This window comes from Oncorhynchus tshawytscha, linkage group LG05 (assembly GCF_018296145.1).
Source record: "Oncorhynchus tshawytscha isolate Ot180627B linkage group LG05, Otsh_v2.0, whole genome shotgun sequence".
Classification (NCBI taxonomy): Eukaryota; Metazoa; Chordata; class Actinopteri; order Salmoniformes; family Salmonidae; genus Oncorhynchus; species Oncorhynchus tshawytscha.
In genome coordinates, this window is record NC_056433.1 from 39,793,169 (window position 1) to 39,819,659 (window position 26,491).

The 26,491-nt window shown below is 44.7% G+C and overlaps 1 protein-coding gene across 6 annotated transcripts in view; it reads left to right on the top strand.

Moving 5' to 3' along the window:
• Positions 1-26,491, top strand: part of LOC112232980 (SAM and SH3 domain-containing protein 1-like) — a 309,663-nt gene that overhangs the window by 269,767 nt on the left and 13,405 nt on the right. For 5 of the 6 annotated variants that reach the window (XM_042321899.1, XM_042321896.1, XM_042321902.1 and 2 more), the window contains 9 exons: positions 7,738-7,873; positions 8,035-8,453; positions 11,106-11,180; positions 11,337-11,480; positions 12,400-12,532; positions 18,671-18,840; positions 18,962-19,171; positions 22,894-23,044; positions 23,202-23,330. In XM_042321899.1, the coding sequence (XP_042177833.1) occupies positions 7,738-7,873; positions 8,035-8,453; positions 11,106-11,180; positions 11,337-11,480; positions 12,400-12,532; positions 18,671-18,840; positions 18,962-19,171; positions 22,894-23,044; positions 23,202-23,330 (1,567 nt within the window). The remainder of the gene's footprint in view (positions 1-7,737; positions 7,874-8,034; positions 8,454-11,105; positions 11,181-11,336; positions 11,481-12,399; positions 12,533-18,670; positions 18,841-18,961; positions 19,172-22,893; positions 23,045-23,201; positions 23,331-26,491) is intronic. The other variant, XM_042321897.1, reaches the window with a different exon arrangement.

The window sequence follows — 26,491 nt, forward strand, 5'->3', positions numbered from 1 at the left end:
CTTCCTGTCCCATTGGACTGATGGATGGGGTGTCCGATAGACGGAGGGAGAGAGGATGGGAGGATGACTGAAGGTGTATTGTTCGGGGGAACACTTGGCCTGTCTTCAGGGCCGTTAGCACGCATCGCCGGAGGGAGGGAGGAAGAGAGGAAGTGATGGATGGAGGACAAAGAGCTCTCACTCCCCTCAGGCCCCCGAAACACAGCAGCAGTAGGAGGAGGGAGACTCTGCTTGATTAAGTACCAGTTAAAATGGACCCGTTGAGGAAATATCTTTCCCCTCTTGGGCCTGAGGGTGTGTGTCAGGGGCAATGGCCCCCGCTTAAAAATGTAATTATGTCATCCCCCAGCTTCCAAATGGTTAATGGGTGTGTGTGTCGGTGGGGAGCTCTGTGGTCGCTCTGTCCAAAGATCCGTCCTCCTCTTAGCCTGGTCTCTCTCTCTACGTCGCTCTCATCTCCTCGGTCTGGCCAATAGAGATGTGTGGGCCAAGGCAGGGTCAGAGGGGCTCAAACGCTGTGATTGTTCTCCTCTCTCTCTACCAGGCACAACGTGCCTTTTCTCTGCTGCTACTCACTTCCGTCACTTTCATTCGGCAGAGCTGCCTTCGACCAAAAGGCTGCAGATACTTTGTGAGAGTGTATGCGTCAATGCTGTGTGTTGTGTGCCTGTGTGTTGTGTGACTGTGAGTGCCTCACTCTGGATATGCTGTGTGCCTGTGTGTTGTGTGACTGTGCGTGCAGCGTGACTAACCTGGGAGTAGCTAGGACAGGTTCAGCCTCATGCATCGTGATGCCTGCTTCTTTATGCTGACCTGGGAATGGGATGAGCACGAGTCTGCTCTCCTAAATGCCTAAAGCTGTGAGTAACAAGTCACACTCAACTGCTTAGCATGCTTCATTCAATGTCAGTGTTTTTTCTGAGGTAGGGAACCGCTTGTGTGTTTGCAGACACAGTGAGATTCCCTCTAGCTTTGCATCCATTTGCAAGGGTTTTACTGGCTATTCTAAATCTAGTTTTGCTTGTAATATGCACCATGCATGCTCGACCGCACAATGGTATTTGCAGCAAGACCCAAAGCCGTTAATGACTGTGTGTGTGTGTGTCTGTGTCTGTGTCTGTGTGTGAGGGGTCACGACTGTGTGGCATTGTTCCACTGCGGGGTTGCTAACTGCAGCAGCTTTTCACCACTGATTGATTTCCAGATGTTGGTGTCCCTCACGGCTGCATCTCGGGACTATGTCATTGTCACCTCCTCCTCTTCCCCCAGGCTGTTATGTATTGGCAAGGGGACAGAAGTGTCTTTCTTTGTCTTCTTTTCTCTCCTATTGCATTCCTCTTAATGACCCATATTTACAGTACAAGCGATTATGCTTATGAAAACAGCACAACAGAATGCATTTCATTTAAATGTGTTAATTGAGCACTCATTGAAGCAAAGCTTTCTCTCCTGTATATAAAAGCCATGCTGCCTCGCCTTCACCCCCGGCTGTCCCCCGGGACTGTCTTGCACATGAGTGGCTCACTCTGCAAAAGCAACACACATACACACGATGCACACAACACCAACACCCACAGGATTAATGAACCACTCTGCATAATAATATACAAGCTCCACTCCATTAAGCAGGTTTATTGTCATGAATCTTGCCCTGGATGCAGCTCTGCAGAGGGGTCACTAGCGGGCACAGCCACAAAGTCATAAAATGAGATTTTAGACCTAACCCTTACCCTAACATGAACCCTACCCTTAACCACACTGCTAACACTAATGCTTAACCCTGACCTTAAATGATGACCAAAATGGACATGTTTGTTTTCATTAATTCTTACGTACAATATAGCCAATTTTGACTGCAGCTGGCCCAGCTAGCGGAAACCGCTCAGTTCTGCCCCCAGGGCAAGATTCCTGACAATAAACATCAACCTGCCTCCAGTAATGTCCCTTATGTACAGTACCTCAGTAATAAGCATTAGTCAGGTCTGGTTCCAGACTGTAGCGGGCTGGCTCACTCTTCTCTGTCTCTGTCTCTCTCCTGTCTCCTCATCGATTCTCTCATGCACACGCGCGCACACAGACCTGTTATTATACAGCACGGTCTCTGAAAACCTTACTCTGTAATGTTTTCTGTAGCTGTGGAAACTAGCAGAATAGAATTCCAGACAGATGTGTGTGGTTAGTGAAGAGGGAGGACAGTGGGGTTAAGAGGAGCAGGGATGAGGGGGGGAGTCATTCTGTGGTTTAGAAGCTGAGAGGTTGTCAAAAAACGAGGGTGGGGAGTTTCAACCCCAGCCTCATGGTCTGATTCTGCTGTTGACAGAGGAATGGAGTATGGAGCATGCACCACTGAGACTAGCGGTGGAAAGAGGGGACTGGGGGGACACCAGAGGGATTTATGGGTAACGTGCAGGTCACAGAGCTCCTATGTCATTCTGACTGAGAATTCCGAACTGGCTGGAGGAGTCCAAGGGAATGTGGAGGCCAGAGGTCCTTGTGTCACCAAGAGTGCCTTTAGAAAGTATTCACACCCATTGACTTTGTCATTGTTTGGATGTGTTACCACGTGGGATTAAAATAGATGTAATTGTCTTTTTTTTGGTCAACGATCTACCCAAAATACCAAATCAATAAATAAATGAAAAATAAAACTGGGATTCATGTTAAGTATTCAGCCCCTTGAGTCAATACTTGTTAGAATCACCTTTGGTATCGATTACAGCTTTGAGTTTTTCAGGGTTTTTCAAGTTTCTAAGAGCTTTCCACACCTGGATTGTACAATATTTGAACATTATTATTAAAGGCAATCTTCAAGCTCTGTCAAGTTGGTTGATTATTGCTAGACATCCATTCTCAAGTCTTGCCATAGATTTTCAAGCCGATTTAAGTCAAAATCACGAAACTTGTGTGTAGGCCAGTGACATAAAATCTCAATTGAATCCTTTTCAAATTCAGGCTGGAAAATGGAAAAAGCCAAGGGGTGTGAATACTTTCTGAAGGCCTTGTAGGTGCCAGTATGCCCTCATGGCACAGAGCCATCCGTTTTGTCACCAAATCCCCATATACTACCCACCACTGCGACCTGTATGCTCTCGTTGGCTGGCCCTCGCTTCATATCCGTCACCAAACACAATGGCTCCAGGTCATCTATAAGTCATTGCTTGGTAAAGCCACGCCTTATCTCAACTCACTGGTCACCATAGAAACACCCACCCGTATCACGCGCTCCAACAGGTATATTTCACTGGTCACCCCCAAAGCCAATTCCTCCTTCGGCCGCCTTTCCTTCCAGTTCTCTGCAGCCAATGACTGGAAATTACTGCAAAAATCACTGAAGCTGGAGACTCATATCTCCCTCACTAGTTTTAAGCACCGGCTGTCAGAGCAGCTCACAGATCACTGCACCTGTACGTAGCCCATCCGTAAATAGCCCATCCAACTACCTCATCACCATATTGTTATTTGTTTTATATATTTTGCTCGTTTGCACCCCAGTACCGCTACTTGCACTCTCATTTTCTGCACATCTATCACACCAGTGTTTAATTTGCCATACTGTAATAGTTTCGCCACGATGGCCTATTTATTGCCTCACTCCCCTTATCCTACCTCATTTGCACACACTGTATATATATATATATATTTTTCTATTGTTTTATTGACTGTTTGTTTGTGTAACTCTGTGTTGTTATGTGTCAAACTGCTTTGCTTTATCTTGGCCTGGTCGCAGTTGTAAATGAGAACTTGTTCTCAACTAGCCTACCTGGTTAAATAAAGGTGAAATAAAATGTTTAAAAAAATTACAAATAAAGTGTCCAAAGCCAGTTGTTAACCTCAGGCCTGATGCATGTGTATCAGTAACACCAGACTCGGGCAGTGGTCAAACCCAGTAGCTCTCATCTTGTTAGGTTACAGATGTAATACAATTCTAGTGTTTCCCGTGGATTTTTTTATTGAACCGTTATTTAACTAGGCAATTCAGTTAAGAACAAATTCTTATGTACAATGTCAGTCTAGGAACACTAGATTTTTACCTTGTCAGATCGGGGATTTGATCTTGCAACTTTTTGGTTACTGGCCCAACACTCTAACCACTAGGCTACCTGCCACCCCACATGGAGAAGCTAAGGGGAGTTGAAAGCCTCTCCTCCAGGCCTACAGTACACAGCCCAGTCGGACTTGCCTTAGTACTAACTCAAGCACTCTAACACACTGGGTGTGTGTGCATTTGTTGCCTGCGGTTCAATCAGCGCTGTTTTGTTTGTTTATTTATTTTCGTCAATTTTTTATTTAAAAAGAAAGATTCATTTTTAAAGAATTACATAGATTTTCTTTGTACTTTTTTACCTTTTTTTCTCCCCAATTTCATGGTATCCAATTGGTGACTTCCTTGTTCCCTCTGTTTATGCTTTGCTGTAGAGATTTGTAATACCGTCGTGACGTCCAGCTGAACTACAGTACCATCCTCGCTCCAAAGTCCACACACACACATACAGACCAGTGTTTCCCCTATATTAATTTAGCAGTGGCGAGCCGCCGCTCCCAAAAATATAATGTGAAAAAAATATTTTTTTGTTATATCATTTTCGGTATGGTAAAACATTTTCAGTGTAAACTTAAATGACTAAAACCAGATAAAACTATGTAGAAAAGATAATGGAGCTATATACACTACCGTTCAAAAGCATCTTTTGTCCATTAAAATAACATCAAACTGATCCGAAATACAGTGCAGACATTGTTAATGTTGTAAATTGTATTGTAGCTGGAAACTAATGTTGCTGGAAACGGCAGATTTTTCATGGAATATCAAATCAAATTTTATTTGTCACATACACATGGTTAGCAGATGTTAATGCAAGTGTAGCGAAATGCTTGTGCTTCTAGTTCCGACCATGCAGTAATATCTAACAAGTAATCTAACAAATTCACAACAACTACCTTATACACACAAGTGTAAAGGAATGAATAAGAATATGTACATAAAAATATATATGGATGAGCGATGGCCGAATGGCATAGGCGAGATGCAGTAGATGGTATAGAGTACAGTATATACATATGAGATGAGATGAGTAATGTAGGGTATGTAAACATTATATAAAGTGGCATTGTTTAAAGTGACTAGTGGTACATTTATTACGTTACATGTTTTATTATTAAAGTGGCTAGAGACTTGAGTCAGTATGTTGGCAGAAGCCACTCAATGTTAGTGATGGCTGCTTAACAATCCGATGGCCTTGAGATAGAAGCTGTTTTTCAGTCTCTCGGTCCCAGCTTTGATGCACCTGTACTGACCTCGCCTTCTGGATGATAGCGGGGTGAACAGGCAGTGGCTTCGGTGGTTGTTGACCTTGATGATTTTTTGGCCTTCCTGTGACATCGGGTGGTGTAGGTGTCCTGACGAGCAGGTAGTTTGCCCCCGGTGATGCCTTGTGCAGACCTCACTACCCTCTGGAGAGCCTTACGGTTGTGGGCGGAGCAGTTGCCGTACCAGGCGGTGATACAGCCCAACAGGATGCTCTCAATTGTGCATCTGTAAAAGTTTGTGAGTGTTTTTGGTGACAAGTCGAATTTCTTCAGCCTCCTGAGGTTGAAGAGGCGCTGATGCGCCTTCTTCACCACGCTGTCTGTGTGGGTGGACCAATTCAGTTTGCCGTTATGTGTACGCCGAGGAACTTAAAACTTTCCACCTTATCCACTACTCTCCCGTCGATGTCTATAGGGGGGTGCTCTCTCTGCTGGCCTTCTTTAGACTAGTTGAGTATCTGGAGCATCAGCATTTGTGGGTTCGATTACAGGCTCAAAATGGCGAGAAACAAAGGACTTGTTCTGAGAAATGAAGGCTATTCCATGGTAGAAATTGCCAAGAAACTGAAGATCTCATACTACTCCCTTCACAGAACAGCGCAAACTGTCTCTAACCAGAATAGAAAGAGGAGTGGGAGGCCCCGGTGCACAACTGAGCAAGAAGACAAGTACATTAGAGTGTCTAGTTCGCGAAACAGACGCCTCACAAGTCCTCGACTGGCAGCTTCATTAAACAGTACCTGCAAAACACCAGTCTCAATGTCAACAGTGAAGAGGCAGCAGAGTTCCTCTGTCCAGTGTCTGTGTTCTTTTGCCCATCTTTTCTTTTCATCTTTTTAATCTTTTCTTTTTATTTGCCAGTCTGAGATATGGCATTTTTTTTGCTACTCTGCCTAGAAGGCAGGAGTTGCCTCTTCAATGTTGAAAAATGTGCTTTTCTTTCAAAAACAAAGACATTTCTAAGTGACCCCAAACTTTTGAACAGTAGTGTATATATATATTTTTTACCCCAGTTTCATGGTATCCAATTGGTAGTTGCAATCTTGTTTCATCACTGCAACTCCCGTACAGACTCTGGAGAGGCAAAGGTCAAGATCCATGCATCCTCTGAAACACAACTGCTTCTTGACACAATGCCTGCTCAACCCAGCTTAACCTGTTGGACGAAACACTGTACACCTGGTGACCGTGTAAGTCTGCAATGCCCACCACAGGAGTTGCTAGAATGCGATGGGACAAGGACATCCCTGCTGGCCAAACCCTCCCCTAACCCAGATGACGCTGGGCCAATTGTTCACCGCCCCATGGGTGGTGGACAAAAACCAGGATCTCTAGTGGCACAGCTTTAACTGTGAGGCAGTGCCTTCAGACCACTTTGCCACTCGGGACGCCCTAGCTATATCTTTTTGAATAAGGTCATCTTCGCGAACTAACAACCACGATAATAAAATGAATTGGGTCCCCATTGATTTTGTTATTATATTTGAGTCACTCAGATGGAATAAGAACACTGCATAAGCCATGTCTAAATGTGTACAACTGCAGGAAATGTGCTTTAAATCAGCATATCTTCTCTCAGCCCCATTGGAAAACATGTAGAAATTCAGGAAATTTACTTCAATACCACTTTTTTCTCTCTCTCAGGCCCATGACAAAATGTGTAGAATTGCAGGAAACCAGCTTTAAAACTGTGCAAATGTATCTCTGTCCAAATGTGGGCTGTTGGTCCAAGAGGACGGCCTCTAAGGACGGCCACACCATTGGCCTCGCCAACTACCAAGCCACTGCTGAAATAAATCCTTTGGGGGAAACACGATACACACATAAACATTCCCTCACAATGGAGCTCTGTGTGCCTCAGCACAATGCTGTGGATCACTCCATTTAGTGGCTTTTGGGTAGTAAACAGCTCGAGGCTCATTCCAACAGGCAGCACACAGACTAGAGTCTGATGCAGAGACGCACCAAAAATGCCAAGTTCACTGAATATCTGTGGTGAATATCTGTGGTGAATATCTGTGGCATCTCCGCATTGCGCTCTCCCGTTCAGTGTTTTTCTTGTTTTGGCCTCATTAATGTGACCGGAATATGTTTTTCTTATGAATGTCTTACATAATGTTCTACAATGCAATATAAATGCCCTCCAACCCCCCAACCCTCCCTCCATGCTCTCATATCACTAACTATGTCCACCCTAAAACACGCACCGTAACTGTCACCATCCCCCGACACCTGTGTGTTTTCATGGTGTGGTCAGTCTCCCCAAGACGTAAGTGAATGACCTGCAGTACAATGTTGTTTCATAAAGGTTTTGATATGGGTCACTGTGTTATGCTTATGGTTCTGGGGGTCCCTGTACACTACAGACAGACAGTCGCTCTCTACCCTGTGTCTCGGAACCCCATGTGACGTCCCCTCTCTCCCTCTCAGTCTCGGGAGCAATCTGATGATGAGCAGTCAGAGGACTCTGTGAAGTTCAAACGGCTCCACAAGCTGGTCAACTCTACCCGCCGTGTCAGGAAGAAACTCATCAAGGTGGAAGAGGGGAAGAGACCCATCTCCGAAGGTACAGCACATGTCCGTACTAACCCAAACAGTGTTCTGTATACTGTGTATTTAGAATGACGTTACACTGTTACTATGTGAATGGGTTAGTACTGGTTTTGCTCTATTGGACATTGCTCTCTCTAATGGATAATTGGTTTGATGTTTTTCTCCTCCCTGTAGATTCTTTGAGACTGGAGGTGTCTTCGACCTGTGAGGACAACACAGCCCTGTACACAGGGGTCCTGAAGAAGTCCAGCCTGCCCCAGGATGCCTCCCTGTCCTCCCTGACCCAGGACCAGGTCTCTCTGGACGGGGACACAGACAGCCTGACCACCTCCCCTTCCTCCAGCAGCCTGGACACTACCTGGTCTGGACACAAGCTGGTCAAGACCTTTTCTAAGTCCAGCAGCACCCACGGCCTCATCCGACCCCCCAGGAAAGTCCCTGCTGGGTCTGGGCGTCTGGGAGCCGTCGGGGTGGAAGATAGTGGTTCCTCCTTCTCGGAGCTGGACGGCTGTGGAGCCGAGGAAGAAGAGAAGGTGTCGTGCTCTATGACGGAGGGCGAGATGAGGAAAGCCATGACCTCTCTCTCCCACGGGGTAAGTAACGACACACTCTATGGCTTCTATGGCCTCACCCGGCCACGCCCCAAACCACACCCCCAGCCCCGCCTCCTTGTTGCCCTTGACAACGTCTCCCAGAGTAGCCCCAAACCCACCCGTCACCATGCCAACTGGCTCAGGAAGCCCGACCCCAATTACGCCTACTCCACCAAACACCTGCTCTACCAGCGCTCCCGGAACTATGCCAAACCACCTGGGGCTCCCCTCTCCTGTTCCTCCCCCTCGCCTCCTGCCCGCTGTGACCTGGCCAAGGCTAAGAGTGGTACGCTGGGTGGAGGGGGGTGTGGGGGCTGGGCGTTCCCCCCTCGCAGGCTCCGCGGCCGGGCGGCAGTGAGCGAGCTGAACATCACATACGTGGTAGAGCGCAGCCTCTACGGCCACCTCAACTGGGCCCAGCTGGTCCGACCTGTCACCCTCAGCCGCGCAGAGCACCGCTGCCTATTGGAGGAGGACAGGGAGGCGGACAGGAAGTGGGCGGCCAGCGTTGACCGCTGCACCAAGCGCGTGCTCTTACGCATCCAGCAGAAGTCTGTGAGTTCTACCGTACAGTGGGGCAGGGATGGGCTACAAGCCACCCCCACCTGGCCAGGGGGACCAAGGCTAGCTTCAAGGCTGCACAATAACCCTCAGGTTTAGATACAGACACAGGGCTGATAATGTTCCTGTCTTCTCTACTTTAATCCACATTGAGCTTGAATATTTAGAAAGGCTAGTTTAACAGACCTCCATAGAGAACCAGAACATTCCACAACCTTTAGATATGAAAGCCCTTGGAATAAAGTTCATTTTCATGTGATAAGAAATAGTAATAGGATGTGCCTGTTCTGACTCAGGATGTGGGTACCAGTGTAACAGTAGAGGTAACTTGCCATTTCGAAATGTCACCCAGCCCAAACCCTAGAGGGAGTCTCCTGAGTCAGAGTGGAACAGGCAGACACAGCTTTGATAGGTCACTGCTCAGGAGCTGACAGACACGCACACACATTCTCTTTCCTCTCTTCTTTTTTAACTTTCTCCCCTCCCTTGTTTCTCTTCCTTTATATCTCTGTACTCAGTGGAAGGGGAACAAAGTATCTCTTTTCCAGCTCAGTGAGAAATAAAAGGAGAAAGAGAAATCTGGGACAGTGACAGTGGCCATAAGCCCCGCTAAATAATCAGGGGTGGCAAGGCCAAGCACGCCTCCACACATCATTGAGAGAGATGGTATGATAAGGTGTAGTCAGTGTGTGAAAGTTCAATCACAAGTCAATAACAAAACGAGCGTGAACGTTTCAGTGTTGATGGTAGGAATCCTACTGAAAGAGTACTCAGACCGACACAGGGAAGCTAAACAGAGATATTCTGCAGCCTTGAAGAAGCCCGATTCCTTGCCTGTTTACTTGTCAGTCATTGGACGTGGTTCTTCATCCATAGATGCATGGCCATTCCATTCAATATATCCAAAAACATCACTCCATCTCCAGTCTTCTTTTTTTGGACGTCGTCTCAGTCGCTCCTCTTCACAAAACTATGGATTCCTGTGAAGTCCAGAGAGTGGAACTGCGGACATGGACACGATAGAAAGCAATGGTCTCAAAGCTAATTCAATGATAAGATGGCCAATCTCTCTCTGCAACAGTAACTCCCTGCTACCCTCATGACTGGTCCTATTGAGAAACTCTCCCTATCGAATGGAGAGATATGATAGACAGGCAAACCCCCCCTACATATCCCTCAGTCGGATACACCATACTCTCTGTGAGAGCTTACTTCCCTCAACCTCCCCTCTCTACAACCTAATCCAGTGTAAAAGTATTCATAGCTCTCTATACAATGTGTGTGTTTCCAGAGACTTCATCCGGTAGCCGTACCTTCGTAATTAAACACAAGGGAAAGGTTGAGTCGGGCCATAGTATATGTGCTCTATATGACATTCATAAAGCACCGTGTGATAATTCAGCGTGGCCACATCTATCCAAATGATTGCATTTCATTTCACTCTATGCTTGCTCCCCATGGCTTTAGGTTTAAAGTAACATACCCTTGCAGAATAACAGTGACTCCAAAATCCCCATGTGGATGATCTAACACAAGTGGCCACCCAATTAACTAACATATATAATAAAGATAAATGTATAGGAGTTTCACGTCTGTTGCCTGTCCCATATGAGGTCATACCATGACATACGTATCTAGACGGCTGGAAATGCTCACTCTGCCAGACCATATATAACATACAGCCATGAATCAACCTGCTGCCATTGTGACTCCGCCAAGCATGAATCATTTTGATTTGACTCTTACTGGGCACGAATGGGAGTTGATGTCATTTGAATAGATTCTAATTGATTCTAACTCCCCTCGCTCCACTCTCGCTCTAAATATGTATTCCCTCTCTCTCTCTCTCTCTCTCTCTCTCTCTCTCTCTCTCTCTCTCTCTCTCTCTCTCTCTCTCTCTCTCTCTCTCTCTCTCTCTCTCTCTCTCTCTCTCTCTCTCTCTCTCTCTCTCTCTCTCTCTCTCTCTCTCTCTCTCTCTCTCTCTCTCTCTCTCTCTCTCTCTCTCTCTCTCTCTCTCTCTCTCTCTCTCTCTCTCTCTCTCTCTCTCTCTCTCTCTCTCTCTCTCTCTCTCTCTCTCTCTCTCTCACACAGAGGACATGTAGTTTCGGAGGGTTTGACCTGTCCAACCGGTCACTCCATGTGGTCAGTGCAGGCTCGGAGCCCAATGTAAGTGCTAACAGATTACTGATGACTCAGGGCTGAGGGGGCGCAATGCTTAGAGAAGGGAACTCAAACACTGAATGAACTATTTTGTTATTTCTCTCTACTCTTTTTTGTTCTGTCTCTGTGTTTTCGCTCTCCCTTCCTCCCTCTATCTCTCAGAGTAAGTATCCAGAGGCTGTATACCGGGAGGTAGTCAAGTCTCCCACGACGTCTCGTATCTCTCTGGGGAAGAAGGTCAAGTCTGTAAAAGAAACCATGAGGAAACGGATGTCCAAGAAGTACAGCAGCTCACTGTCTGAACAGGTACACCCACACACACTAAGATCCCAACTTTCATAGTTGAATAAAGAGTCTTGATCCGAGATCCTGTTATTCATAAGCATTCTGGGCTTTACATATGTGTGTGGGTGGACGTGTTTGTGTTGGTTACAAACGAAATAGCCAGCTCTCTCACACACAAACAGACACACACACAGACACAGCTGGGACTATCTTGGAGCTGTCCACATTCTGGTCTCAGCTCTCTCAGGCCCAGGACAGATCTCGGGGTGTAGGGTGGGGTGTGTATGGAAGTGGCTGAGCTCATCCAGTGAGGCAAGCCTCCCGCATGCCAGGCCAGTGCTCTGAGACAAGGGGCCTTTGGCTCTGGGGCTGTATGTGTGTGTGGCTCATTCATATCATATGAGCATTCACATTCAAACGATTGACAACTACAGTATTGGTTTTGGCCTGGTATCTAGGCTGTCAGAGGGTACAGTACTGTCAAAGCCTAGGGAGTGCCACAACCTTAAGACCGGGCACTGCAAACCAGCTCCCTCAGAGATGAATAGCAGAGATAGTCAGAACGTCCATGCAGTGACCCAGAAAAAGGTTGAATTAGTTATGAATATGTTGCTTGGAAAGAGAAGGCAGGAGACTACATGATCTCCAACTTCACTCAAAAGACTATTTTACATGCCACGCTGCCACCTAGTGGCTGTGATGAATTACCCTTCAGTATAGCTGCTGTCATGTGTATGATACTGTGATCGTTACTTATCACTGATACTGGCATCTGTGTCTCTGTCTCTATATCTCTCCATCTCTTTCTCAATCTTTCCCTGTCCGCTCTCCTCTTCGCTTCTACCTTTCTGCCCCAACCTCCCCATTCCATACCTCTCCTACCCCCTGCCTTCATCTGTACCCTTCCTCCTCCTCTCTTCCCCTTCCTCCCTCCCTCCAGTCGAGCCCAGATGGGGCACCCAGCTCACCCCAGTCCCCCCAGCCAGACACAGATTCCCTGGAGAAACCCAAACTGAAGGCTGGAGGATCAGTGGAGAGCCTCCGGAGCTCCCTCAGCGGACAGAGCTCCATGAGTAAGCAGTGTGTGTGTGTGCGTGTGCGTGCGTGAGTGAGAAAGACTCTTAAGTGCACAAACCTCGACACAATGGGGCACTGTCATCACATCTCCCGGGCAACATTCACTCCATCTTCTATCTACACAGATAATCCTGAAGTGATTTAATCCATAAATACCCCTTATCAAGCCTGCCGTGTCAGTTAGAATACATGACATCATCATTGTTATGAGCTCGTCTCCTATCATTCCAGCTCTCTCACAGTCTCACCCATCCCCATTGGAGGGTTTAGAGATGCCATGTGAGATCATCTGGTCCTATCTGATGAGAGTTTCTTCTCTCGTAGTGACTGATCATGATCTGAGCATGGAATGTATTCAGACAGAGCACCAGCAACTCTTCTATCTGTCTCTCATGTGTTGATGTTAGAGTTAGACTGAGGCCTGTGAAGGCTGGGTTGATGTTTGTTAAACATATATCCATAGCAGTCAAAAGTTTGGACACACCTACTCATTCAAGGTTTTTTTCTTTATTTTTACTATTTTCTACATTGTAGAATAATAGTGAAGACATCAACACAATGAAATAACACATATGGAATCATGTAGTAACGAAAAAAGTGTTAAACAAATCCAAATATAATGTATATTTTCGATTCTTCAAAATAGCCACCCTTTGCCTTGTTGACAGCTTGGCACACTCTTGGCATTCTCTCAACCAGCTTCATGTGGTAGTCACCTGGAATGCATTTCAATTAACAGGTGTGCCTTCTTAAAAGTGAATTTGTGGAATTTCTTTCCTTAAATGCGTTTGAGACAATCAGTTGAGTTGTGAAAAGGTGGTGGTGGGATACAGAAGATAGCCCTATTTGGTAAAAGACCAAGTCCATATTATGGCAAGAACAGCTCAAATAAGCAAAGAGAAATGACAGTCCATCATTACTTTAAGACATGAAGGTCAGTCAATCCTCAACATGTCAAGAACTTTGAACGTTCTTCAAGTGCAGTTGCAATAACCATCAAGCGCTATGATGAAACTGGCTCTCATGAGGACCGCCACAGGAAAAGAAGACCCGGAGTTTACTCTGCTGCAGAGGATAATTTCATTATAGTTACCAGCCTCAGAAATTGCAGCCCAAATAAATGCTTCACAGAGTTCAAGTAACAGGCACATCTCAACATCAACTGTTCAGAGGAGACTGTGTGAATCAGGCCTTCCTGGCCGAATTGCTGTAAAGAAACCACTACTAAAGGACACCAATAAGAAGAAGAGACTTGCTTGGGCCAAGAAACACGAACAATGGTTATTAGACCAGTGGAAATCTGTATTTTGGTCTGATGAGTCTAAATTTGAGATTTTCTGTTCCAACAGCCATGTCTTTGTGAGACGCAGTGTAGGTGAACGGATGATCTCCGCATGTGTGGTACCCACCCTGAAGCATGGAGGAGAAGGTGTGCTGGTGTGGGGGTGCTTTGCTGTCAGTGATTTAGGTTGGAGTCATTAAAACTTGTTTTTCAACCACTCCACAAATTTCTTGTATCACAATTCCAGTGGGTCAGAAGTTTACACACACTAACTAAGTTGACTGTGCCTTTAAACAGCTTGGAATATTCCACGAAATGATGTCATGGCTTTAGAAGCTTCTGACATAATTTGAGTCAATTGGAGGTGTACCTGTGGCTGTATTTCAAGGCCTACCTTCAAACTCAGTGCCTCCTTGCTTTACGTCATGGGAAAATCAAAAGAAATCAGCCAAGACCTCAGAAAAAAAATTGTAGACCTCCACAATTCTGCTCCATCCTTGGGAGCAATTTCCAAACGGCTGAAGGTACCACGTTCATCTGTACAAACAGTAGTACTCAAGTATAAACACCATGGGACCACGCAGCCGTCATACCGCTCAGGAAGGAGACCCGTCTGGCTCCTAGAGATGAACGTACTTTGGTGCGAAAGATGTAATTCAATCCCAGAACAACAGCAAAGGACCTTGTGAAGATGCTGGAGGAAACGGGTACAAAAGTATCTATATACACAGTAAAATGAGTCCTATATCAACATAACCCGAAAGACACTCAGCAAGGAAGAAGCCACTGCTCCAAAACCGCCATAGAAAGCCAGACTACGGTTTGCAACTGCACATGGGACAAATATCATACTTTTTGCAGAAATATCCTCTGGTCTGATGAAACAGGCAGCATCATGTTGTGAGGGTGCTTTGCTGCAGGAGTGGTGCACTTCATAAAATAGATGGCATCATGAGGGAGGAAAATGATGTGGATATATTGAAGCAACATCTCAAGACATCAGTCAGGAAGTTAAAGCCTGGTCGCAAATGGGTCTTCCAAATGGACAATGACCCCAAGCATACTTCCAAAGTTGGGGCAAAATGGTTTAAGGACAACAAAGTCAAGGTATTGGAGTGGCCATCACAAAGCCCTGACCTAAATCCCATAGAAAATATGTTTTCGAGCAAGGAGGCCTACAATCCTGACTCAGTTACACCAGCTGTCAGGAGGAATTCCCCAAATTATTGTGGGAAGCTTGTGGAAGGCTACCCAAAACGTTTGAACCAAGTTAAACAATTTAAAGGCAATGCTACCAAATACTAATTGAGTGTATGTCAACTTCTGACCCACTAGGAATGTGATGAAATAAATAAAAGCTGAAATGAATCCTTCTTTCTACTATTATTCTGACATTTAACATTCTTAAAATAAAGTGGTGATCTTAACTGAATTTTTACCAGGATTAAATGTCAGGAATTGTGAAAAACAGAGTTTAAATGTATTTGGCTAAGGTGTATGTAAACTTCCGACTTCAAATGTGTTTAGAATTCAAGGCACCAGCATGGCTACCACAGCATTCTGAGGCTATACGCCATCCCATCTGGTTTGCGCTTTTAATTAAATGTAGCATTAAAACTGGAGTGATAGATGTGCAGATGATGATGTACAAGTAGAAATAGTGGGGTGCAAAAGAGCAAGAGGGTAAGTCATAATATGGGGATGAGGAAGTTGGGTGTGCTATTTACAGATTGGCTGTGTACAGTGATCGGTATGCTGCTCTAACAGCTGATGCTTAAAGTTAGAGAGGGAGATATAAGACTCCAGCTTCAGCGATTTTTGCAATTCCTTCAAGTCATTGGCAGCAGAGAACTGGAAGGAAAGGAAGGAAGCAAAGGCGGCCAAATTAAGTGTTGGCTTTGGGGATGACCAGTGCAATATACCTACTGGAGTGTGTGTTATGGTGGGTGTTGCTATGGTGACCAGTGAGCTTAGATGAGGCAGCGCTTTACCTAGCAAAGACTTATAGATGACCTGGAGCCAGTGGGTATGGTGACAGAAATGTAGTGAGGGCCAGCCAACGAGAGCATACAGGCTGCAGTGGTGGGTAGTATATGGGGCTTTGGTGACAAAACGGATGGCACTGTGATAGACTACATCCAGTTTGCTGAGTAGAGTGTCGGCTATTTTGTAAATGACATCGCCGAAGTCAAGGATTGGTAGGATAGTCAGCTTTACGACTGTAAAACCTATATGAAATATATACAAAGAAAAAAATTATATATCCTAGGGATGGGACAAGACAATCAAAACAGACATCCCACTGCTACGCCATCTTGGAATCTTGGATAGCTTAGTGGGGCTATCATTTGTTTTTCAACAGGACAATGACCCAAAACACACCTCCAGGCTGTTTAAAAACCTCTTGATTCTAGCCATCCCGGATCCGGGATCGTGAATACAGCCTCAAGCTCATTACCATAACGCAACGTTAACTATTCATGAAAATCGCAAATGAAATGAAATAAATATGCTAGCTCTCAAGCTTAGCCTTATGTTAACAACACTGTCATCTCAGATTTTCAAAATATGCTTTTCAACCATAGCAAAACAAGCATTTGTGTAAGATTATTGATAGCAAGCTCATTCAGCCAACATTTTCACAAAAACAAGAAAAGCATTCAAATAAAATCATTTACCTTTGAAGAACTTCAGATGTTTTCAATGAGGAGACTCTCAGTTAGATAGCAAATGTTCAGTTTTTCCAAAATATTATTTGTTTAGGACACATCACTCTGTTTTGTTCATCACGTTTAGCTATGTATCCAGGAGTGTAATTATCCCCGAGCTCATTAGCATAACACAACGTTAACTATTCATGAAAATCGCAAATGAAATGAAATTAATATGCTGGCTCTCAAGCTTAGCCTTTTGTTAACAACACTGTCATCTCAGATTTTCAAAATATGCTTCTCAACCATAGCAAAACAAGCATTTGTGTAACAGTATTGATATTGATAACAGCATTTAGCGTTAGCATCAGCAGGCAACATTTTCACAAAAACCAGAAAAACATTCAAATAAATAATTTACCTTTGAAGAACTTCGGATGATTTCAATGAGGAGACTCTCAGTTAGATAGCAAATGTTCAGTTTTTCCTGAAAGATTATTTGTTTAGGAGAAATCGCTCCGTTTGGTGCGTCACGTTTGGCTACAAAAAAAAACGAAAATTCAGTCATCAAAACGTCAAACTTTTTTCCAAATTAACTCCATAATATCGACTGAAACACGGTAAACGTTGTTTAGAATCAATCCTCAACGTGTTTTTCACATATCTCTTCGATGATATATAGTTCGTGGAAGTGTGCGTTCTCCTCTGAATCTCAATGGAAAATGCCTCCAGTTGAAGATTACGCACCAATTTAGACAAAGGACACCGGGCGGACCCCTGGCAAATGTAGTCTCTTATGGCCAATCTTCCAATGATATGCCTACAAATACGTCACAATGCTGCAGACACCTTGGAGAAACGATAGAAAGGACAGGCTCATTCCCGGCGCATTCACAGCCATATAAGGAGACAATGGAAAACAGAGCCTCAAAAATGCTGCCCATTTCCTGGTTGAAGTTTCATCTTGGTTTTGCCTGTAGCATGAGTTCTGTGGCACTCACAGATAATATCTTTGCAGTTTTGGAAATGTTAGAGTATTTTCTTTCCAAAGCCGCCAATTATATGCATAGTCGAGCATCTTTTCGTGACAAAATATTGCGCTTAAAACGGGCACGTTTTTTATCCATAAATTAAAAGAGCGCCCCCTATATCCAAGAAGTTAAGAGATATTTGACCAAGAAGGAGAGTGATGGAGTGCTGTATCTGATGACCTGGCCTCCACAATCACCCTACCTCAACCCAATGGAGATGGTTTGGGATGAGTTGGACCGTAGAGTGAAGGAAAAGCAGCCAACAAATGCTCAGCATATGTTGAAACTCCATCAAGACTTTTGTAAACGCATTCCTCGTGAAGCTGGTTGAGAGAATGCCAAGAGTATGCAAATCTTCAACAAGGCACATAGTGGCTACTTTGAAGAATCTAAAATATATTTTGACACTTTTTTATATTTGTTTTAACACTTTTTTGGTTACGACATGATTCCATATGTGTTGTTTCATAGTGTTGATGTCTTCACCATTATTCCTCAATGTAGAAAATAGTAAAAATAAAGAAAAACCCTTGAATGACTAGGTGTGTCCAAACTTTTGACTGGAACTGTATACATGTTTTATTGTCACATAAACCAGATAGGTGCAGTGAAATTTGTTGTACGGCGCCCCTAGAGCAAATTAGGGTTAAGTGCCTTATTCAAGGACATCGATATATTTTTCACCTAGTCGGCTCGGGTATTTGCACGAGCGATCTTTTGGTTACTGTCCCAACTCTCTACCCGCTAGGCTACCTGCCACCCTCTTGTAAGTTTGATAGTGAGAGAGAGTCTGTCCCTTGTTGAATGGTATTGGCCTGGGCCCATAGGGTCAGAGGGTCTACAACACATGCTAGTGATTAGATAGGAAGGCCTTGCTCTCTGGTTCCCACACTTACCATCACAAGTCAGATACACACAAAGACATCTATGGGGAGACAGCATCACACTATATACACACTGGTTTCGAGTGATGAGTTTTGTCTGTTAATTTTCAATTATAAAGCTGTTATTAATCAGTATTCACACACTCACTCAGGCTTTGTACGAATCGAAGTACATTTTATCCAATAAATAGAAGCTTAGTTAGTTGCAATACACTCTCAAATCACATGAGTACTGAATCGCTCTACAGTATTTGGAGGACATGATATGTATATCTGTGTGTTCCAGGTGGTCAGACGGTCAGCACCACAGACTCGTCAGCCAGTAACAGAGAGAGTGTCAAGTCTGAGGATGGAGATGACGAGGAGCCTCCCTACAGAGGGCCCTTCTGTGGCAGAGCACGAGTACACACTGACTTCACCCCTAGCCCCTACGATTCAGATTCCCTAAAACTAAAGGTAAGTCACACACACACACACACACACACACACACACACAGTCTTACATGCAAATGATTTGTCTAGATTGTGTGTGGCTTTAGATTTGTACTAAAGATATCCTGTATATGTTGTGTTCCAGAGAGGGGATGTGATTGACATCATCAGTAAGCCCCCCATGGGGACATGGATGGGTCTGCTGAACAACAAGGTGGGCACCTTTAAGTTCATCTATGTGGACGTGCTGAGTGAGGAGGAGGAGAAGCCCAAGAGACCCGTCAGAAGGAAGAGGAAGGGCAGACCTCCCAAACCCACCTCTGTAGAGGAGCTGCTCGAACGCATCAACCTCAAGGTATGCACACTGGACACACACATCTTTGCACATGCCAAGCGAGCACACACACTCTCAACTCTCCCTCGCACACACACAACTCCACACAAATCTCACACACCAATGCTAGGAATTTCTGGACAAGGTAACAGTAGTCCTACAACTTCCCTCCTACAGTCCTGTTCATATCCCAGACATCTAGAAACCAGCCATCCTAGCTCAGCCTCCTCGTGGAGAGAGCACTGTAGGTGAGCTGTTTCTGGGTAAGCCCAGCCTGATGGAGCGCTGACATAACAGATTACAGACCAGGCTATGTCCAAGGGCTCTCTACTCAAGGACATAAGTAACATGATGGTACATTATCATTGCCTGGGCAGAGCGAAGCTATATTACAGGCTTCGAGACCTCCCATACGTGCTACTATTCTACTATACAGTACATGTGCATCAAGGTACGCATACTTATGTAGTTGTGACTTAGGGAGAGGGAGAGCAGACTTAACAAACGTTCCCCTAACCCCGCCATTAAATGTGGACCATGTAAAGACATTATACTGAGACTGTGTTCCACCTTGTTCTGGGTCTGTTTCAAGTCACTCTCAGGATAAATTATAGTTTTTTTTGTCAAGGATTTATTCGAAAGAAGTACTAGGGCTTATTCTGTGTTTCTCAGTCCAGATCTGGTTAGCATTTGGGAGTTCAGTTAGGATATTACCTCCATAGGTTCTACATAAGATAGACCTCATTGTTCTCAGGGCGTTCCTAAAAACACAATGACAAAGTGGAGTTTGCGTCGAAGCAGCCACCTACTCCATCTCTTTCTACTCTCTATCTTTTGAATCTTACATCTCGATTGTAGGGGTATCTCGGAGCAAACGTGTTTTGGCCACCCAAAATATGTTAGGTCACATACATGACTAAGATCATATGAGAAGGTTCTTGTGGCTGTGTAGAGTAGTGGTATTTGGTTTGGTCTCATCCTTATTTCTACTTCTCCTAGCAGAAATAGAGCTAAACTTCACTGTTATGCTAAGGATAGAAGTCTCCATGGTTGCAGTGGTGACATGCAGTCTGTGTGTATTGTGCCCTTTAGATGCGTGGGCTGGACAAAACTTTAGACTGAACCAGTTTCCACGAACTCCGTGTTGAAAGTGGAAACCAATTATGACGGGTTGACATGTTAATGTTAGCTGTGCCTATTCCGAAACAAACAGAGGGTGTACTGTGATATTTTGAGACTCTGATTCCTGGTGTCCTCCCACTAAGAGATAGCACCACAGGGTGTAATGGCTAGCGTTGTGTTCTTGTTAAATTGTGTGCGGGTTCTCCTTGTCGCCTGTGGTGGAAAGGTGTGGTAGATCATCTCCTTCACCTCATCACTCTGTTTTCCACCCTTCCCAAGTCTTCCCTCATTGATACATTTTTTAGCTCATAGCTTGTTTTTGCAAGAGGAAAAATGCCCTTTGTGTCTTTAACTATTGGTCCTAGGCCAGTTTAGCTGATTAACTTATTATTGTAATTTTTGTTTAACCAGGTAGGCTAGTTGAGAGCAAGTTCTCATTTACAACTGCGACCTGGCCAAGATAAAGCAAAGCAGTTTGACACATACAACAACACAGAGTTTCACATTGTAACGGTTTTGACTTGAGGTTATTATTTATAGGGGGGCCAGGTAGGTTGTGCCTACCAGAGAAAACATTGGTTTCTCCTTTTAGTTTGGGTGGGAATGAGTCCCATCTGGTCCGTCAAGTCTACACCAATACAAAGGACTTATGTAAAAGTCAGGATGGAAATAAACTTTTCATAAACCCTTAAAACATTGGAAAGAACTTCAAAAACAACTATATTCTTTTGCGTGGGTTGTATTAGCAACAACAATGATGATTACACACATATAATAATATCACAATGAGTTCTGGTTCCTCCAGAAATGTCCTGTACCTCGGGCCTAAAAAGAGTCCAGCCCGGTAAAGGAGTTCAGTGAACTCAAGTGACTTTTGTCACGCAATGTTTGTCCGTTCATTCCGTGTAGTGTAAACCCAGTATTAAACATACAATCAATATAACAATTATTTTACCACAGAACTTTAAAGCGTATCAACTCTTACTAAGTCCTCAACTACAACTAACTACATAAATCACAGTATACATCACATCAAAACAAATGAAATACCGTATACAAAAAGGTGGTAGTCAGTCGGTCAGTCAGACAATCCAATCCGCCAATAGATCTCCACGAAAGGCCACGAAGAACGGAGAGGTGTAGTCCACGGATGCAAAGAGTGGATCCGATCCTGGGTAAACTCTCTTAGGCTACAAAACAAACGGAATAGAGAAGCTTCGGCACTGAGGGTTGAACACATCCTCATTCACGTCTCCATCACAACCCCACTTTTGCGCAGCTGATGCTGGCTATTTAATTGGGAATTAAAGGGAAAGAGCCCTATTGGAAGGAGCTGCACTGAGACGGTTCAGAATAATTCAGGGCCGTCACAACATGGAATAAACAAAACATACAGTCAATAATACAGTAGAAAAAATGAAGACAAAAAATCGGTATACAGTGTGTGCAAATGAGGTAAGATAAGGGAGTTAGGGCAATAAATAGGCCATGGTGGTGAAGTAATTACAATATAGCAATTAAACACTGGAATGGTAGATGTGCAGAAGATGAATGTGCAAGTAAATCAAATCAAATGTATTTATATAGCCCTTCGTACATCAGCTGATATGTCAAAGTGCTGTACAGAAACCCAGCCTAAAACCCCAAACAGCAAGCAATTCAGATGTAGAAGCACGGTGGCTAGGAAACACTCCCTAGAAAGGCCAAAACCTAGGAAGAAACCTAGAGAGGAACCAGGCTATGTGGGGTGGCCAGTCCTCTTCTGGCTGTGCCGGGTGGAGATTATAACAGAACATGGCCAAGATGTTCAAATGTTCATAAATGACCAGCATGGTCAAATAATAATAATCACAGGGAGAACAGTTGAAACTGGAGCAGCAGCACGGCCAGGTGGACTGGGGACAGCAAGGAGTCATCATGTCAGGTAGTCCTGAGGCATGGTCCTAGGGCTCAGGTCCTCCGAGAGAGAGAAAGAAAGAGAGAATTAGAGAGAGAATACTTAAATTCACACAGGACAATGGATAGGACAGGAGAAGTACTCCAGATATAACAAACTGACCCTAGCCCCCCGACACATAAACTACTGCAGCATAAATACTGGAGGCTGAGACAGGAGGGGTCAGGAGACACTGTGGCCCCATCCGAGGACACCCCCGGACAGGGCCAAACAGGAAGGATATAACCCCACCCACTTTGCCAAAGCACAGCCCCCACACCACTAGAGGGATATCTTCAACCACCAACTTACCATCCTGAGACAAGGCCGAGTATAGCCCACAAAGATTTCCGCCACGGCACAACCCAAGGGGGGGCGCCAACCCAGACAGTAGCAGAGCTACTGGGGTGCAAAGGCGCAAGATAAATAAATAAATACAGTATGGGGATGAGGTAGTTGGGTGGGCTATTTACAGATGGGCTATGTACAGGTGCAGTGATCTGTGAGCTGCTCTGATAGCTGGTGCTTAAAGCTAGTGAGGGAGATATGAGTCTCCAGCTTCAGTGATTTTTGCAGTTCGTTCCCGTCATTGGCAGCAGAGAACTGGAAGGAAAGGCAGCCAGTCACGCTCACACATGTTGTAGGAAGATCTGATCTGCAATCTGTTCTCTCTTCTCTTCTCCAGGAGCACATGCCTACCTTCTTATTTAACGGCTATGAGGACCTGGGCACCTTCAAGCTGTTGGAGGAGGAGGATCTAGATGAGCTCAACATCAGAGACCCTCAACACAGAGCTGTGTTGCTCACCGCCGTGGAGCTACTGCAGGAGTATGACAGTGAGTTCACACACACACAACCTCACGTGTGCACACACACACACACACACACACACACACACACACACACACACACACACACACACACACACACTACATCATTCTGGATGTTTCTGGATGTCTGACTATATTGTCTCTGTGTTGTGTGTGTCTATAGGCAGCAGTGAACCGGAGCGTAGCGGCCTGTCAGGCTCTCAGGAGAAGCTGCTGTCAGAGGGCCACGGCCTGGTGGGCGACTCGCCACGTGACTCTGGCTGCTACGAAAGCAATGAGAACCTGGAGAATGGTAATGAGTAGCCTAGCCTCTCGCTACAGTGACTGTGATTCCTCCTCCACTCTGGGCAAACTCCTCTTCCTCCTCCTCTGCCATGCTTCAGCATTCTAACCTGAACCGCCCGTCATCGCACTCCATTGGACCAAGGCCAGCCAATCAAACCTCTCCGCTCTCTGTCCCGTTATGTCTGTCTCCTAGCTCCACCCACACCCCCACCCCACTTACCTCCGCCCCGCCTAGCTGCGTAGTGTCATAGTAAGGGGAGAGATGCACCCCCCCTCCTCTCTTTCTTCCTCTCTCTTTTTCTCTTTGTCACTCTACTCTTTCCACTGCCCTCTCCATCTTCAGGCTCTCTCTGCCTTCTCTGCAGAAGCCCTATCCTAAGGGACAAGGACCCAACCCCAAGCCCAGATCGCTAGTTTACCCTACAATGGGGCCCTATGCATAAAGGGAACAACACCCCACATCTCAAATGCACAGAACTGTTCTGTCCAACTCGAGCCTAGTGCCCATGTTGCTCTAATCTCACAATGGACAGCGAACCCCTCCTTCTCCTCTTACTCCTCCTCTTTCGCCTCAGGAGGTTGAGTGGTTGCTGGGAGACCAAACCAATCATGACGCCACGAGGGAGTATTTATTTTGAGAGGTATTACTGTAGAAACTGAGACCTTGTAACTAACTAACCTTGTAAAGTCACTGCCCAATTATTTGCTGTGTTTTGGCTCTGTATCCATTCTCCCAATCCCGGCTCATTCTCTCTTCTCCATGCCATTTCAAGTCACTTGAAAACATTTCTGTAACTTTATCTTGTGCTTTGTTTCATAGTGACAATGTTGCACAAAGATCGTACGTGCCTAAACAACCCCCAAAAAATATTAGATGGAAATATTTTTTAATGATAGTGGATATATAAAAAAGCAGATACATTATTATCTGATTATGGAAGTGTATTTCAGATTTATATTTGTGAGAACATTTTGTGTATATTTAAGACTACTCAAACTCCCCTTTAAAAAGACTGTGTGCGCACTCCATCGCAGTGCTTGAGGCGTCACTACAGCCCCAGGTTTGATTTTTGTTTGATCCCGCCGACCGTGACTGAGAAACCCATGAGGCGGCGCACATTTGGCCCAGCGTTGTCAGGGTTAGGGGAGGGTTTGGCCTGCCGGGATTTCCTTGTCCCGTCGCGCTCTAGCGACTCCTTGTGGCGGGCCGGGCACCTGCAAGCTGGCTTGTCAAGCACCAGTGTCAAGCAGTGCGGCTTGGCAGGGTCGTGTTTCAGAGGACGCATAGCTCCGTACGGGAGTTGCAGCGTCAGGACAAGACTGTAACTACCAATTGGATGTCACGAAATTGGGAAGAATAAAAGTAAAAAAATTCAAACATGACTGTGCTTTGCTTTCCCACTACTGTTGAGTTCTGTGTTTTAGCTTCAATCATAGCTTAAATAATTGATGTCCCACTGGGCACAGACTTCATTTCTACATGTGGTTTGAAATATTCTACATGTAAAGTGAATTCAACACGAAATCAACAAAAAATGTCACCATGTCATTGGATGTAGGTTAAGAGTTAGGTAAAAAAAACTCCCTCACGTTGATTACTTTTTGCAAATCCAATTAGTTTTCCACATTTATTCAAGTCATTACATTTAATTTCTTTGTTGAAATAACTTGGAAACAACTTTGATTCAACCAGTTTTTGCCCAGTGGGTTCTCTCTCTATGATTGCTCTCTGTTCTGTTCTATGTGTGTGTGTGTGTGTGTGTGTGTCGTAACGGATCTGAAAGATGTGCAATCTGCCACAGTAGAGATTTGAGTTGTGGAATAAACCACTTCTGTGATGGAAGTTACTCCGACCTGCTTGCTTTATTTCATGTCTCTTCCTTCTTTCTTTGTGTCTCACTTTTCTCCATCTCAGTCGTTAACACTCGCCATTTGCTGCATAACATCCAGTGTACATTCTGCATTTTAATAAATGTATTTTACTTTGTCTCTATACGGTCACCCTGCCAAACCAATCTGCACTATTCTGCTTCATACATTCTCTACTACAGCCATAACTCTCAACCATCCTCCTACGTACAGTACCAGTCAAATGTTTGGACACACCTACTCATTTCAGGGTTTTTCTTTATTTTTACTGTTTTCTGCATTGTAGAACAAGAGTGAAGACATCAAACTATGAAATAACACATATGGAATCATGCAGTAACCAAAAAAAAAAAGTGTTAAACAAATCAAAATATATTTTATATTTGAGATTCTTCAAAGCAACAACCCTTTGCCTTGTTGACAGCTTTGCACCCTCTTGGCATTCTCTCAACCAGCTTCATGAGGTAGTCACCTGGAATGTATTTCAATTAACAATTGTGCCTTGTTAAAAGTTCATTTGTGGAATTTCATTCCTTCTTAATGTGTTTGAGCAAATCAGTTGTGTTGTGAAAAGGTAGGGGGGTCCTATTTGGTAAAATACTAAGTCCATATTATGGCAAGAACAGCTCAAATAAGCAAAGAGAAACGACAGTCCATCATTACTTTAAGACATGACCATAACATTGTGGCAATAACAAGGAAATTCAAAGTGCCAAAAGTTGGACCTAAAGGAATTTCACACAAAATGTTTTGTTGAAGATGTAAAAAATCTGTTGGTCTGAAACAGGGGTGGGTGGGCAATTCCAGTCCTTGAAGGGCCTGATTGTGTCACAGTTTTGCGCCAGCCAACACACCTGCCTCCAATATTCACATAATCATTTATAGCCATATCATTTATAACCTTTCTATGTTGCCAATCATTTCAAGTGGAAAAACTCAGAAGAGAAATGACAACCTTTATTTAACTAGGCAAGTCAGTTAAGAACAAATTCTTATTTACAATGACAGCCAAACCCAGACAATACTGGGCCAATTGTGCGCCGCCCTATGGTACTCCCAATCACGGCCTGTTGTGATACAGCCTGGATTTGAACCAGGATGTCTGTAGTGATGTCTGTAGCCTTAGAAGGCTGCGCCACTCAGGAGCCCAAGTTTGGGAGATGTGAAAAACCTATATCCATCAATAATGATAAGCCACCAGGAAAAGACAACCTTGATGGGTAACTATTGAGAATGGTAGCAGACTGTATTGCCACCCCTATTTGGTATATCTTTAACCAAAGCCTGAAGGAGTTTGTG